General features: G+C 42.1%; 1 protein-coding gene across 5 annotated transcripts in view; it reads right to left on the bottom strand.

Moving 5' to 3' along the window:
- The window catches only part of PIKFYVE (phosphoinositide kinase, FYVE-type zinc finger containing), a 284,611-nt gene that overhangs the window by 197,933 nt on the left and 71,264 nt on the right, over positions 1-15,414 (bottom strand). For 4 of the 5 annotated variants that reach the window (XM_073646322.1, XM_073646325.1, XM_073646323.1 and 1 more), the window contains exons 11-12: positions 7,204-7,351; positions 6,123-6,290 (exon numbers count right to left, since the gene is read on the bottom strand). In XM_073646322.1, coding sequence (XP_073502423.1) covers positions 6,123-6,290; positions 7,204-7,351 — 316 coding nt within the window. The remainder of the gene's footprint in view (positions 1-6,122; positions 6,291-7,203; positions 7,352-15,414) is intronic. The other variant, XM_073646326.1, reaches the window with a different exon arrangement.

The raw sequence follows: 15,414 nt of genomic DNA on the forward strand, positions 1-15,414 counted from the left end.
GTGCTAACGCCATAGGTCAGTGTGTCCACCTTGACCTAAGTTTCTGTGAATCCATCTCACCAGGTGAGCCTAACACTCTGTTCCTGCATCTGCATTGTGCACCTTGTTCTGGTACCTGATTTGAGTTATAAACCTGACTCTGGTTCCAAACCTGCATTGTACACCAGATTCTATTAATATATCTGGTTCTGGTACTACACCTGTATTATAAACTTGGTTCTGTGTACCTGTGCAGTAAATTTGAGAACTGTTGGAAGAACTTTGCTTGTAAACTGTGTTTATGCAGTAAGCTCAGCTCTGTTGACACATTCAGGACTGGACTGGGACATAATTGACATAATTTTCAATGTACCTGTATATACTGTGTATATAGAGAGAATATCTTTATCTGCTGTATGTACAGTGGTGTGAAAAAGTGTTTGTCCCCTTCCTGATTTCTTAATCTTTTGCATGTTTGTCGCACTTAAATGTTTCAGATCACAAATATTAGACAAAGATAACACAAGTAAACACAAAATGAAGTTTTTAAATGAAGGTCTTCATTATTAAAGGAAAAAGAAATCCAAACCTACAGGGCCCTGTGTGAAAAAGTGATTGCCCCCTAAATCTAATAACTGGTTGGACCACCCTTAGCAGCAACAACTGCAATCAAGCATTTGCGATAACTGACAATGCCTCTTTTCCAACACTCTGGAGGAATTTTGGCCCACTCATCTTTGCAAAGTTGTTGTAATTCAACCACATTGGAGGGTTTCCGACCATGAACTGCCTTTTTAAAGTCATGCCACAGCATCTTGCGGAGCTCAGTGAGTGACAGGCGACCGACCGCTCATGAGCTCAGCGCAGCTCCGGGGCCCGCTCGATGGAGCAAGTCATTCTCCCCGTGAGCGGTCACATGGATTACAGCAGAGGAACATCTTCGGACAGGTGAGTATAAGGATTTTATTTTATTCTTATTTACACCAGGGCACTGTGGGAGAAGAATACTACTCTAAGCATTGTCCCTTGCTGGTGCTGATCGCAGCGCCGGCAAGGAGGGCAGCGTTCAGCACCCAGCGCTTGGGAACAGAGAAAACTGCATCGCTCATTCCCAGGTACCGGTACGTGTGATCCTGATGTGGCACACGGGTGCCACCACAGGTGCACATGGACTTCTCAAGTACTGTTTTTTCCGGTACTGGTTGCACCGGAAATATCAGGATGTGTGAAACAGCCCTTATGGTGGAGTCATGAACACCTTAACTGAGGTAAGTGAGCCCTGCAGTTCTTTGGATGTTGTTGTGGGGTCTTGTGTGGCCTCTTGGATGAGTCGTTGCTGCGCTCTTGGGGTAATTTTGGTCTGCTAGCCACTCCTGAGAAGGTTCACCACTGTTCTATGTTTTCGCCATTTGTGGATAATGGCTCTCACTTTGGTTTGCTGGAGTCCAAAAGCTTTAGAAATGGCTTTATAACCTTTTCCAGACTGACAGATCTCAATTACTTTGTTTCTCATTTGTTCCTGAATTTCTTTGGATCGCAGCATGATGTCTAGCTTTTCAGGATCTTTTGGTCTACTTCATTTTGTCAGGCAGGTCTTATTTAAGTAATTTCTTAATTGAGAACAGGTGTGGCAGTAATCAGGCCTGGGTGTAGTTAGGGAAATTGAACTCAGCTTCCCAAAGATGTGATAAACCACAGTTAATTTATGTTTTAAAGGGGGTGGGGGGGGTTCAAATAAGGCCCTGTAGGTTTGGATTTCTTTTTTCCTTAACAATAAAGACCTTAATTTAAAAACTGCATTCTGTGTTTACTTGTGTTTTCTTTGTCTAATATTTAAATTTGTTTTGTGATCTGAAACATTTAAGCGTGAGAAGCACGCACAAGAATAAGAAATCAGGAAGGGGGGTAAACACTTTTTCACACCACTGTACATGCAAAGATCGCACTAAACATTTAAAATTACACCACTTGGCAAATTTAGTCTGTACATTAGCCAAGTAAGAGCATTTAAATTTTCACTTATGGATTTAAATGGTAATTCCCAAAATAGCAAGTTAGCCCCCTCCATAGAATAGGGTATACCGTGCTGATTTATAGGCGTTCCACAGCTAGAAAGCCCAGCGATTCCAAGAACCGCGCTCTGCCCCGCAATCCGCCACCCCCTAGATTAGTGGAGTTTCCAACAAAATCATTCTCCCTCAAAATTAAGTGATTGCTTAAGCTGCCAATCAATTAGAAACCACAGCGACTGCTTACTGCTGGAGATTTTGGCCTCGTTGTGGCCACACCAGGACTGTGCATGGCTGCTTATTCTGGACTTAGCCATGAACTATAAATAAGGGAGGAAGGTGACTGCAAACAATCACAGCATTCACCTCCCTGAAACCGCTGAGCGGAGGTTCAGAACAACAAAATTTGCCATCCTCTCCTATAGTTGCTACAGTGATGCTCCATCGTTGTTGAGAGGCTCTGACAGGCTGCAGAAAAGATATCAAAACTATACCACAAGTGACCACTGCAGCAAATTACTGGCCTCAACGGCATTGTGTCGGCTAGACTGAGACAACTGCACTACACAGTGATTAGCTGCAGCGGTCAAGCACAGTATAGTCATGACGACACCACTGTAGCATGTCAATAATGTGTGACAGCATCAACAAAGAGGCATCGCTGGAGAAGCCATGGGACAATGCACCAAATTTTGTTATTTTTACATCTCAAAGCCCATAAATTAAATAAATGTGCTCATAGAAATTAATTTGATTCCTATCAAATTGAGCAATGTAAGTTTTGACTTTAGGAAAGTCCCTGCGAGTTGCATTGGGGTCAGGGACTGTTACGACACATAATATTTGTTCAGAATGGGTCCACTAGTTTATTCTATTCTCCACATTCTGCCCATCAAAAAGCAACAGCAACATGTCAGGTACGACGGCACAGTGGGCAATGGAGCCTAGCTTTGAATTCAGAGAACAGAATATTTTTGGAGAAGAAAAGGAGATAAGAGTTTCAGCTGGTAATACAAGGCTATCGCCACCTTGTGGTGAAATTTTAACATTTCTTCAACTTCTGATTAAATGTGTATTTTCATTTAAAGGGAACCTTTCGCGTAATTCTCGCTGCCCTTACCGCGGTCAGCATGAATCAGAGGCCGACTCATGCATTACACACCCTGTACGGTTTCAGAGAGGCACATGGGACAGAAGTTACTAGTCCGAGATCTATGTCCCCGCAGGCTTCTCGCTACCCCCTAAGACTGACTGTTCTCTCCCTGGGTGTGTATATAGTGCAATCCAATGTGATAAAAGGGTCATTATATAAACCGGGTAAGTAACAATCTTGTAGAATGTGTATGCAATATATATATTTATAGAATAATATGTTTTCAGAAGGGATCAAATACGGCTTCCAAAATCATGCTGGCCCCAGAAATAGGCTTGTAGGAGATTTTCATGTGTGTGTGTTCTATGGTTATTAGTCTACAAATACTGTAAGAAAACAACATACACACAATGCAATCCAAAGGGAAAAAAATTATACATGCAGCTGTGAGATAAAAGCACGTAGACATACAGAAAAATACACTACCGAGCAAGGCATAAAACTTAGCAGCATTCATTTCCCACTGCTCACAAAAGCATTTGTAACAGAAAATGTAGAATTTAAGCCAATGAAATGCTATATGGACAAGAAAATATTATGATCATAATTATAAATGTACATAAATAACCTAAATCAAATGAAGAGTTAAAGGGAATCTGTCAGCAAGTTTTTGCTACCCCATCTGAGAGCAGCCTGATGTAGGCAGAGAGACCCTGAATCCAACGATGTATCACTTAGATTACAGGGTGCAGCCGTTCTCACACAATCAGAACTTTTAGATATAGAATGCAGCAGAGCTGAGAAAGCTAGCGCCACCCATACCAGGCTCTGTATATACAATGTCTATAGACAGGGAGCTGCCTATTATCACAAGTGGAGGGGACAGAGTTGCACCAAAGTCAGGTGCGCATTAGACCTGGCAATGATAATGTCTTAGTGATCAAACCTTCATTGTAAGTAAACAGCACACAGCTTAATAAATCACACATGGTTGAATTCAGTGTTATAACCCCTATGTCATGCTGTCCTCGGATTACATAGCAAAAACATAATAGCTAATGTCCTGTTCGTGCCCTCAGTGCCTAATATAGTAAAACTGAGGCAGATTGGCATATCCCTATATACTACCTTTGCATTTTACTTCTACTTGCCTATTGTATAATGTAAAAAAAAAATAAAAACATACTGGAATATAACAATTATGTTCTGGGGAGACAATTGTGGATAATTGATCCCCAAATGTAACCTTTCAATGACCAAGCAAGAAAACTTTACAGCACTTCGTGCTGAACTTTAACCCCATGCTATTGTAAAATTACATCACGGAGGGGGTTAAAGCTCCTGTGATTTAGCAACAGAGGGGGTGTGTGCCTTAGAAGAGGTAATAAACAGCTTCTGCCTTCTCCCATCTTCCAATTCACCAGCTAAATGAGCGCCATATAGTTCACAGAAGCATCAGCACTGCTGCTGATCGCTGAGTGGCTGCTGGCAGAGCACAGCTACTGGGTCCTAGCAGACATGTATCAGCTCTGCCAGGGACTTGTGTCACCATAATGGTTGTCTTCCCCTATAACTGGAGCTCTTATTGATGCCCCAGTTACAGGAAGAAAAAAAAAGTTAGACCTTAATTATCTCTTTGGGGGACACAGCTTGTAAAATAAATATGCATATATCGTATAAAATATCTGCAAAAAAAAAAGTAAAATATAAAGTCCACATTGTGAAAAAAATTTGGATTTTTTTTTTTTTTTTTTTTTTTACATAAAATACTTTTTTTTTCATTAATTTAACAAAAGACCCATATGTATTAGATTTTCACATAACCACAATTACCTGCAAAATTCATTCAACAGTTTATTTGGTGCAAAACACAAACTATAAAAGTAAACCAAAAAAACAAAAACAATATATTTTAACTATATTGATTACATACTTAAAAAAGGGTTAAAAGAATTTCAATTTGTCCCACATAAAACAAAGTCTTACATAGCCACATCAGAAAAAAAAAAAAAAAAAAAAAAAAAAAAAAAAAAGAAGTATGGCTGATGAAAACCAGAGGCAAAAAAATAAAAAAATTGTCCTATTGTTCAGGCCCGGTCATTAAGAGGTTAAAGGGAACCTGTCACGTCCTAGTTGCTATGTACACTGCCCCCATAGTGTTGTTAGTGATGCAATGTGCATCACTAACAAGCTATTTTCATTAAAATTGTTGGTATTTGTTGGATTTTCTAACCTTTTAACATACTTTGTCCTACCTGCTGTATTCAGTCATAGGGGTGTGATTCTCAGATTCGGTCATGGGCAGCATCGCATTCACTCACTGCTGGCACCGCCCATGTATTTGAATACTGCTCCCAGCGAGCGCATGCGCATCTGGCATCTGTACATGTCCGGCCACCTGCGCAGTGAGGCTGTGTGGTTACCAGCTTCTCTGCACACGCGCTATGTTCCCCGTGCATGCGCAGTGAAGCTGTGTAGTTCGCAGCTTCACTGCACATGCGCTATGAGGATATGTGATTACCAGCTTCACTGCGCACGCACTATGTTCAGTGAGGCTGTGTAGTTCACAGCTTCACTGCTCATGCGCAGGGAACATAGCGCGTGCGCAGTGAAGCTGGTAATCACACAGCCTCACTGCGCAGGCGGACGGATATGTACAAATGTGCATGCGCCCCACAATAATAGCACTTGCCGGGAGCAATATTCAAATGCGTGGGCGGCGCCAGCAGTGAGTGAATGCGGCGCCTGCCCATGACTGAATGTAAGGAATCACACCCCTATGACTGAATATGAGCAGGTAGGACAAAGTATATCAAAAGGTTAGAAAATCATTATAATACAAAAACAATTTTAATGAAAAAAGCTTGTTAGTGACGCACATTGAATCACTAACAACACTATGGGGGCAGTGTACATAGTGGCTAAGACGTGACAGGCTCCCTTTAAGAAATTGTAATTTTACCAATGGATAGAAAGCACAATTCTAGGTAAAAAAGGGTTAACAAGATTATGTCAGAGGCCATCTCCGACTGACTTAATACCTTTCTGGTCAGCAGGGTGAGGGGGCACATGGGGGTACTTGGAGTGCTTCTTGATGTGGAAGTTGACGTTGTCCATCTCCACATTGAGGCTGATGGAAGCGGCAGAATCACTGTCCATAGCAGACTGGAAGCTGCTGACTGACGTACGTTTGCTAGGACTCGCAGAATCTTTGCACGATAAAGCAAGGGGAGGAAAGCAAAGGGAAAGGAGGGAAAACAAAGGGTAATCAGGGTGGAGGGGGAAAAACTACATTTAGTAAATGGAGGTCCCCAAGGTCAGTCCTTAAATGCAACCAACAATTCAGGTTTAAACATGGGGGGAATGACAAGAATAAAGGGAGGAGAAACACTAAATACATTTAGGTGAACCTCAGGATGGACACTTGGGGACTTCATAGTGTACAATCTAGATTTCGGAACATGAAGCTTCTAATACTAGAGGCAGCAGAGCAAATCATAGGAACGGCTAGTAATTAAAAGCCAGAACTAGCGGAAGAAGCAGATCTCTGGTTATGGAGCAGGGGACAAGACCACCACAACATACACTAGAGGTCATGTGAAATACAAGCTGCTAACAGCTACAACAATCACAACTCCTTGGATGTAGACGTGATTAGTTACCGCATTCAGGCATCACACTGACATTCGCATGCTCTCGTGCATTCATGATACATGAAGTGTGAACTAGTGTGAAAGGTCTGCTGACAATGGGGTGTACCCTTCAGTAACAGCAGTACATATTCAGATTCTGGCAGAACACACATCAAGGACCCCCTAGAATGCAACGGGCCATGTCAGACGTTGGGCATAAGATCTAAGCGGAACCCTTATCTTCCGGTTATCCGGAACCCTTACCTCGATATAGGGAGGAGAGCAGATCTGGTGATATTGCATCAATGACCATCTGCCAGGTGACCGCAGGTCTAGTGCACAGTTCCCGCTGACCACACATCTGACCTGTCAAGTGGCCACAGAAGTAACGTCTGCAGCACCTCTCACCCCCTGATGTGGTTGCGAAATGTGCTACACAAGCTCTTTTACACCTTCCACATAGAAAGAGATTAATAAACTTCTATCTTACTGGTTAAGTTGTCTTCCCCTTCATCCACAATTTGTTCTGTATCGCTGTCATCAAATTTAATGTCTTTAAACCAAGATGGCTCAGAATGTCCTTCCACAGAATTCACGGAATCGCTGTCAGGTGATGGGGTCTCCGAAAACTCCGTGCTCTGAAATGACAATATATTCTCTGAATCCATTGAAGAAATGAGACACTCCCATAAAAGTCTTCAACAAAGGGCAGATCCTTCTCAGCTGATCTGTGCGGACACCAACATATCTCCACTCCACCACTACAAGGAGCCAATAAAAGGCTTTGCAGGTTCAGAATAGTGATGACCCATCCTTAGGAAAAGCCAACCATAACGGAACGGTGGGGATCCAACTCTCAGCCCCAAACAAAGTGGCTTGCAAAAGTATTCACCCCTTTGGCATTTTTCATGTTTTTCTACTTCACAATCTGGAATTTCAATTTTTTTTAGCGTTTGAATCAGTTCATGTAAAGAACATGCCTACAACTTTGACCATTTGTTGTTTTCTCATTGTGAAGCAAACACATAGGACAAAATAACTGAACATTTTAGTGTGCAGAACTATTCACCCCCCCCTAAAGTCAACACTTTTAGAGTCTCCTTTTGTGGCAATTACAGCTGCAAGTGGCTTTGGATAAGTCTCTCCACATCCCTTAACCCCTTCACCCCCAAGCCTGTTTTCACCCTCCTGACCAGGCCAATTTTTACAATTCTGACCACTGTCACTTTAAAGCTATTTGCCCAGACGCAGAAATGCTCCGGATTTTTCCTGAGTGTTTCTGCATCTCCCTGGCAGAAAAAACGCATGTGGATTTTACATGCGTTTTTATGCCAGGGACAAGCGGAAGTGAAGCGCTTTGATCACGCGATTTCGCATGCGGGTTGTCAAGCGTTTTCCAAGAGATTTTAGCATCACTTGGAAAGTGCTTGACAACTTAGTCACACTATATAAATCCATGCAACCGGCATGGATTTATATAGTGTGACCGTAAAAGAATGGTAATAAATATTATACTCAACATCTGATGGCCCCCGGTCTCCTTCTCCGGTGCGTCCGGTCTTCCCGCTGTCTCGCGGCTGTGTAAAAGGACCTGCCATGATGTCATTTAGTCATGTGACCGGTCGCATGACCCGTCACATGACTAAATGATGTCATGGCAGGTCCTTTTAGACCACCGCGAGCTGCCGGGAAGCCAGGACGCATCACTATAGAGACCGGGGGCCATCAGAAGTTAAGTATAATGTATATTTTTCTTTTTAATTCTTTTTTTTTTTTTTTTTTTACAGGTACTATGTAAGTAAGTACGAAGTTAGAAGGGATAAAAGTTGACCAGCGATTTATCAATTTTACAACTAAACATTTGAAGTGACATTTGAGGGGTCTATATGACAGAGAATACCCAAAAGTGACACCATTTTACCATTTTAAAAACCGTACACCTCAAGGTGCTCAAAACCACATTCAACAAGTTTAAATAACCCTTCAGATGATTCACAGGAATTAATGGAATATGGAAGGAAAAAAATGAACATTTTTCTTTTTGGTCACAAAAATTATCTTTTAGCCCCAATTTTTTTATTTTAATAAGGGTAACATGAGAAAATTGGCCTCATAAGTTGTTGTGCAATATCTGTTGTGTAATTTCTCCTGAGTACGCTGATACGCCATATGTGGGGGAAAACCACTGTTTGGGCACACGGCAGGGCTCGGAAGGGAAGAAGTGATGTTTTGGAATGCAGAATGACTTTCTGAACACAAAATTGGCTGAAATTCAGAGCGGACGCCATGTCGCGTTTGGAGAGCCCCTGATTTGTCTAAACAGTGGAAACCCCCCACAAGTGACCCCGTTTTGGAGACTAGACCCCTCAAGGAACTTATCTAGATGTGTGGTGAGCACTTTGAACCCCCAAGTGCTTCACAGAAATTTATAACGTAGAGCCGTGAAAATAGAAAATCAACTTTTTTCCACAAAAATGATGTTTTAGCCCCAATTTCTTTATTTTCACAAGGGTAACAGGAGAAAATGGACCCTAAATGTTGTTGTGTAATTTCTCCAGAGTAAACTGATAACCCATATGTGGGGGAAAACTACTGTTTGGGTGCATGGCAGGGCTCGGAAGAGAAGTGACATTTTGGAATACAGAGTTTGATGGTATGTTCTGTGGGCATCATGTCGCGTTTGGAGAGCCCCTGATGTGCCTAAACAGTAGAAATCCCCCACAAGTGACCCTATTTTGGAAACTAGACCTCCCAAGGAATTTATCTAGAGGCACAGTTTTATAGTAGTGATCATAATGCTTTTGGTTTTACTGGTGTATGGATTTATAATGTGGTGGTATGTGTAAATTGTGTGGAGTACATCAGATTATAAAAATGTGTTGTGTCAACAGGGTAAAAACAAATTTTTATTTATTTGTGGACGAGTGGTAAGCTTTGAAGCAATTCTTAATGCAAAGGCCAGGTTTCTCAGGGCAGATTTCACAATGGTAAATTGTGTCCTTTCGGATTCCCCTCTTGAAGCTTTCTATGCACAGATTTTGTGATCTTCCCTTTCTTGCAGTTTGGGGAACCTCTCCAGCAAAATGTTGACCTGGGACAATACGGGCATCAGTTTCAGAAGTACTGGGACCCTCACCTTCCTGAGTGCCAAATATTAGGGTCTTGATGACTGCCTCCTGAAACTGAAGTAAGATCCTCGTATTGCCTGCAGATCGAAACAGCACAAAAGCATTATACAGTGCCATCTGTACAATGTTCATGGCCAATTTTTTGTATCATACTTTAGCTTTTCACATGGTACTTTATGAGAGAAATGTGCTGTCTTCCAGGAGCAAAAATTAAAGATGTGTCTGACAGGATATCAAGACTCTTCAGACCTACAGATCACTACCCATTCCTGCTAATACATGTGGGGACGAATGACACCGCAAGAAAGGACCTGGAAACCATCTGCAGTGACTTTGAAGACTTAGGCAAGAAAGTGAAAGAATTGGGAGCGCAGGTGGTCTTCTCATCCATCCTCCCAGTGGATGGCCATGGAACAATGATGTGGAATAAGATTCTACAGGTGAACAACTGTCTATGTCAATGGTGCCGTCAACAAGGATTTGGATTTCTGGATCACGGAATGAATTACCTATATGATGGACTACTTGCTAGAGATGGGGTGCACCTTACGAAGACTGGAAAACATGTATTTGGAAGTCGCCTTGCTACACTCATCAGGAGAGCTTTAAACTAGAACAATGTGGGAAGGGAAGCAAAAGGCCAGAAAAAGCCATACAGCTGACAAATACTATTGAGATCTCTGCTACTGGAAGTGGAAAGGAAGAACAAAGACAAAAAAATTGAAATAATACAAATATGGGAGGAAGAGAAACCAATCACAAACTAAAATGTTTTTATACAAATGCACAAAGCATGGGCAACAAACAAGGAGAATTGGAACTACTAACACAGGAAAAGGAATATGATGTCATTGGAATCACTGAAACTTGGTGGGACGATACACATGATTGGAATACAAGGCTAAAAGGTTACAACTTATTTACAAGAAACAGACTTGATAAACGAGGAGGAGGTGTCGCATTGTATGTTAGAAAAGCGTATATCTGCACAGAGATTGAAGCAGAGACTGGGAGTTCTGTGGAAACTGGTTGGGTAAGAATACAAGGAGAGAACAACGGAAAGGACACCATTGTAGGCATTTACTACAGGCCACCTGGGCAAGCTGAAGATATGGATGAACTCTTTGACCAAGTTCTCCAAAAAATATGACGTAGTGGTCATGGGAGATTTCAACTATCCAGACATTTGTTGGGAATCTCTCTCAAGTAAAGCTAACAGGTCAATCAAATTCTTATCCTCTCTTGCTGACAACTTTATCTTCCAAAAGGTAGGGGAGAAAACAAGGGGATCTGCTACTTTGGATCTAATCCTTATAAACAGGGAGGAAATGGTTGAGGAGGTAAAAGTGGCTGGGACCCTAGGAGGCAGCGATCATGCTATTATAGAATTTTGGATAACTAGAGGAGGAAGACATGTGAAGACTCAAACTTCAAGGTTAGATTTTAGAAAGGCAGATTTTAAGAGACTCAGAAAGAGAATAGGAGGGATCCAATGGTTTGTCCTTAAGGACAAAAATGTCCAGGAAGGATGGGAAATTTTTAAAAATGAGATTCTCAAAGCACGATCGTTAACAATCCCGAAAAGTAGGAAGAATGGGAAGCATTTAAGGAAACCAGGATGGATGAACACAGAACTTAAACACATGCTAAAAAGAAAGAAAGAAATGTTTATCAAATGGAAAGAGGGAGGCATATCTAAAGAAGATTATAATGCAGTCTGCAGATCCTGCAGGGCACATATCAGGTTAGCTAAAGCTGACAATGAATTAAGGCTTGCAAGAGATGTCAAAAGCAATAAAAAAGGATTTTGGGGGTATGTGAAAAGTAAAAGAAAAGTCAAAGATGCTATAGGATTTTTACAGGATGAAAATGGTGAAATGGTAAGAAAGGATGTGGAGAAGGCCGAACTTTTTAATTCCTATTTTGCATCTGTTTTCTCTCAGAAAGAAAATGTAACATCAACTGATCTTCACTGTCCTATTAAAGGAATAGAAGAATCCAGGTTATCTGTAAACAGAAAGATTGTGAGGGAATATTTAGCTAACACAAATGAGTTCAAGTATCCAGGTCGAGAGGAATTACACCCCAGAGTACTGAAGGAGATCGTAGAAGAAATTTTAGAACCACTCTCCATAATCTTTGAAAATTCTTGGAGAACAGGAGAAGTCCCAGAAGACTGGAGAAGAGCAAATGTTGTTCCTATCTTCAAAAAGGGGAAGAAGGTGGACCCAGGGAACTATAGGCCGGTGAGTCTGACTTCTATACCAGGAAAGATCTTTGAACAAATTATTAAACAACATGTATGTAAGTACCTGGATAAGAATGAAGTGATTAACCAGAGTCAGCATGGGTTTGTAACTAACAAGTCATGTCAGACTAACTTAATTTCCTTCTATGACAGACTCACTGACTGGGTGGATCAGGGAAATGCTGTAGATATAGTATATCTTGACTTCAGCAAAGCATTTGACAAAGTATCTCATACCATCCTTATTGAAAAAATTACCAAGTATGGAATGGACAAGGCAACTGTTAGGTGGATTCATAACTGGCTTAGTGATCGGACTCAAAGAGTGGTCGTAAATAGCTTCACATCTAGTTGGATGAATGTCTCAAGTGGGTACCACAGGGCTCTGTCCTGGGACCTGTATTGTTCAACATCTTTATCAATGATTTAGATGAAGGAATTGAGGGTAAACTGATTAAATTTGCTGATGACACAAAGCTAGGAGGGATAGCTAATACTAGAGAAGAGAGAGAGAGGATTCAAAAAGACCTAAATAAACTGGAGCAGTGGGCAGCAACCAACAGAATGGTTTTTAACAGGGAAAAATGCAAAGTACTACATCTGGGCAATAAAAATGAAAAAAGCATATACAAAATGGGAGGAATAGAGCTAAGCAACAGTACATGTGAAAGAGTCTTAGGTATACTAATAGATCATAGACTGAACATGAGTCAACAGTGTGATGCAGCAGCAAAAAAGGCAAATACAATTCTGGGATGTATTAACAGAAGCATACAGTCTAGATCACGTGAAGTCATTATCGGACTTTACTACTCTTTGGTCAGACCTCATCTGGAATACTGCGTCCAGTTTTGGGCACCACATTTTAAAAAAGACATCGACAAACTGGAGCAAGTTCAGAGAAGAGCGACCAGAATGGTGACTGGTCTGCAAACCATGTCCTATGAGGAACGGTTACAGGATTTGGGAATGTTTAGCTTGCAAAAAAAAAGACTGAGAGGAGACTTAATAGCTGTCTACAAATATCTCAAGGGCTGTCACATTGTAGAAGGATCATCTTTATTCTCATTTGCACAAGGAAAGACTAGAAGCAATGGGACGAAACTGAATGGGAAGAGACACAGATTAGATATTAGAAAAAACTTTTTGACAGTTAGGGTGATCAATGAGTGGAACAGGCTGCCACGAGAGGTAGTGAGTTCCCCTTCAATGGACATCTTCAAACAGAGGCTGGACAGATATCTGTCCGAGATGATTTAGTGTATCCTGCTTTGAGCAGGAGGTTGAACCAGATGACCCAGGAGGTCTCCTCCAACTCTACCATTCTATAATTCTATGATTCTATGACCTGATGAGAGATCTACACCCCCATGAACTTATTATAGTCCAAGATACAATCTAGCTTTGTGACTTGTGTTGTGGTATCTCTGAAACAAAAATCGGACGTCACTTACACTGCGACGGCCGCTACTCTAACTAAAAAAAGAAAAGAGTCCCTTGGCGCAGACTCTGATCATCAGCGATACTGATTAGAGCGCTGCAGCTATCGAAAAGCATGAATGCTTAGCGCAGGACGCGGTGCACACGAAGAAAAAGGAAAAACGTGCACAAAAAAATCCAATTGGGGGGGGGGGGGAGGGGGACTGGAACAGGGATTGGGGAACTGTTGATGCTGCTGTGATCACAGATCAGTCACACAGCAGCCAGCAGAACACAAAGAGATCTGAGCACACAGAAAGCACAGGAGATCGCAGCACAGCAGGAGGCACAGATCGCAGGGGGGAAACGCACTGACCTCCAATGAATCTCTATCCCATGTACAGCAAGGGGGGGGGTCCCACAACTGCTCTGCACGCAAACTCTGAGGTAAAGATGGCATGCAGAGAGGTGATCATTATTTTAGGTTAACCCCATTGGTGTTGATTATTGTTCAGCTAGTTTCTGACCAATCAGCGCCAAAGGGGTTAATCAGGAGAGGCGATGTCGCGATTACCCCACCCATTGTGACGCTTGTGATTGGTGCGGTGTCAGACAGCACCGATCACAGCATGTCACATGTTTGTTTTTGTTTTTTTTAACTATACTGACACATTGCTGTGATTGGCTGGTCAAAATGACCAGCCAATCACAGCGATCGCCGACGCGGGGGGTGTGGTACAGACCCCCAGGGCGACGTGCAGGGATGGCCTGCTGTCAGAGACAGCAGTCATTTTAATCAGGTGACCGCGTGATGCAGTGCAGTGATTGGAAATAGTGGCGCTGTACATAGATGTTGGGAAGGGGTTAACCACTCGAGTGTCGCTTAAACAGTATGCTTTGGATCATTGTCTTGTTGGAAGGTGAACCTCCGCTCCAGTCTCAAATCACTGACAGACAAATATGTACAGCTCAAGAATATCCCTGTATTTTGCACCATCCATCTTCCCCTCAACTCGCACCTGCTGCCGAAAACATTCCCACAGCATGATGCTGGCACCACCATGTTTCACTGTTGGGATGTTCTTGGGGTGATGAGCTGTGTTGGTTTGGCACCAGACATAGTGATTACCTTGGTGGCCAAAAAGTGCAATTTTAATCTCATCTCACCACAGAACCTTCCTCCATACATTTGGGGAGTCTCCCACAGGCCTTACCATTTTTGTCTGTAAGTAAAGGCTTTTTTCTGTTCACTCTTCCATAAAGGCCACTTCTATGGAGTGTACGGCTTATTGTGGTCGTATGGACAGATACTCCAGTCTTTGCTTGGGAACTCTGTAGAATGTAAGTCCGCAAGGGCAAGGCCCTCTTCCCTCTGTACCAGTCTATCATTGTTAGTTTGTTTACTGTAAATGATATCTGTAATTGGCATGTAACCCTTTCTTATGTACAGCACCATGGAATCAATGGCGCTATATAAATAAATAATACGAGTACTAATAATTATAATAACTCTGCAGCTCCTTCAGGGTTACCTTGGTCTCTGTGCTGCCTCTCCGATTAATGCCCTCCTTGCCTGGGCTGAGAGTTTTGGTGGATGGCCCTCTCGGCAGGTTTGTTGTGGTACCATGTTCTTTCCATTTGATGATAATGGATTTGATGGTGCTCCGGGGGATCATCAGAGAAGGGAATATTTTTTTGTAACCCAACCCTGACTTGGATATCTCAACAACTTTATCCCTGACTTGTTTGGAGATCTCCTTGATCTTCATGGTGTTGTTTGGTTAGTTTTGCCTCTTGCTTATTGGCGTTGCAGCCTCTGTTGCCTTTCAGAAAAGGTGTGTATATACTGACAGACCATGTGACACTTAGATTGCACACAGGTGGTCTTGCTTTCACTAAGCATGTG

The sequence above is a fragment of the Phyllobates terribilis genome, unplaced genomic scaffold (assembly GCF_046119375.1).
Source record: "Phyllobates terribilis strain yellow unplaced genomic scaffold, ASM4611937v1 Scaffold_9__5_contigs__length_417890890, whole genome shotgun sequence".
Taxonomy (NCBI): Eukaryota; Metazoa; Chordata; class Amphibia; order Anura; family Dendrobatidae; genus Phyllobates; species Phyllobates terribilis.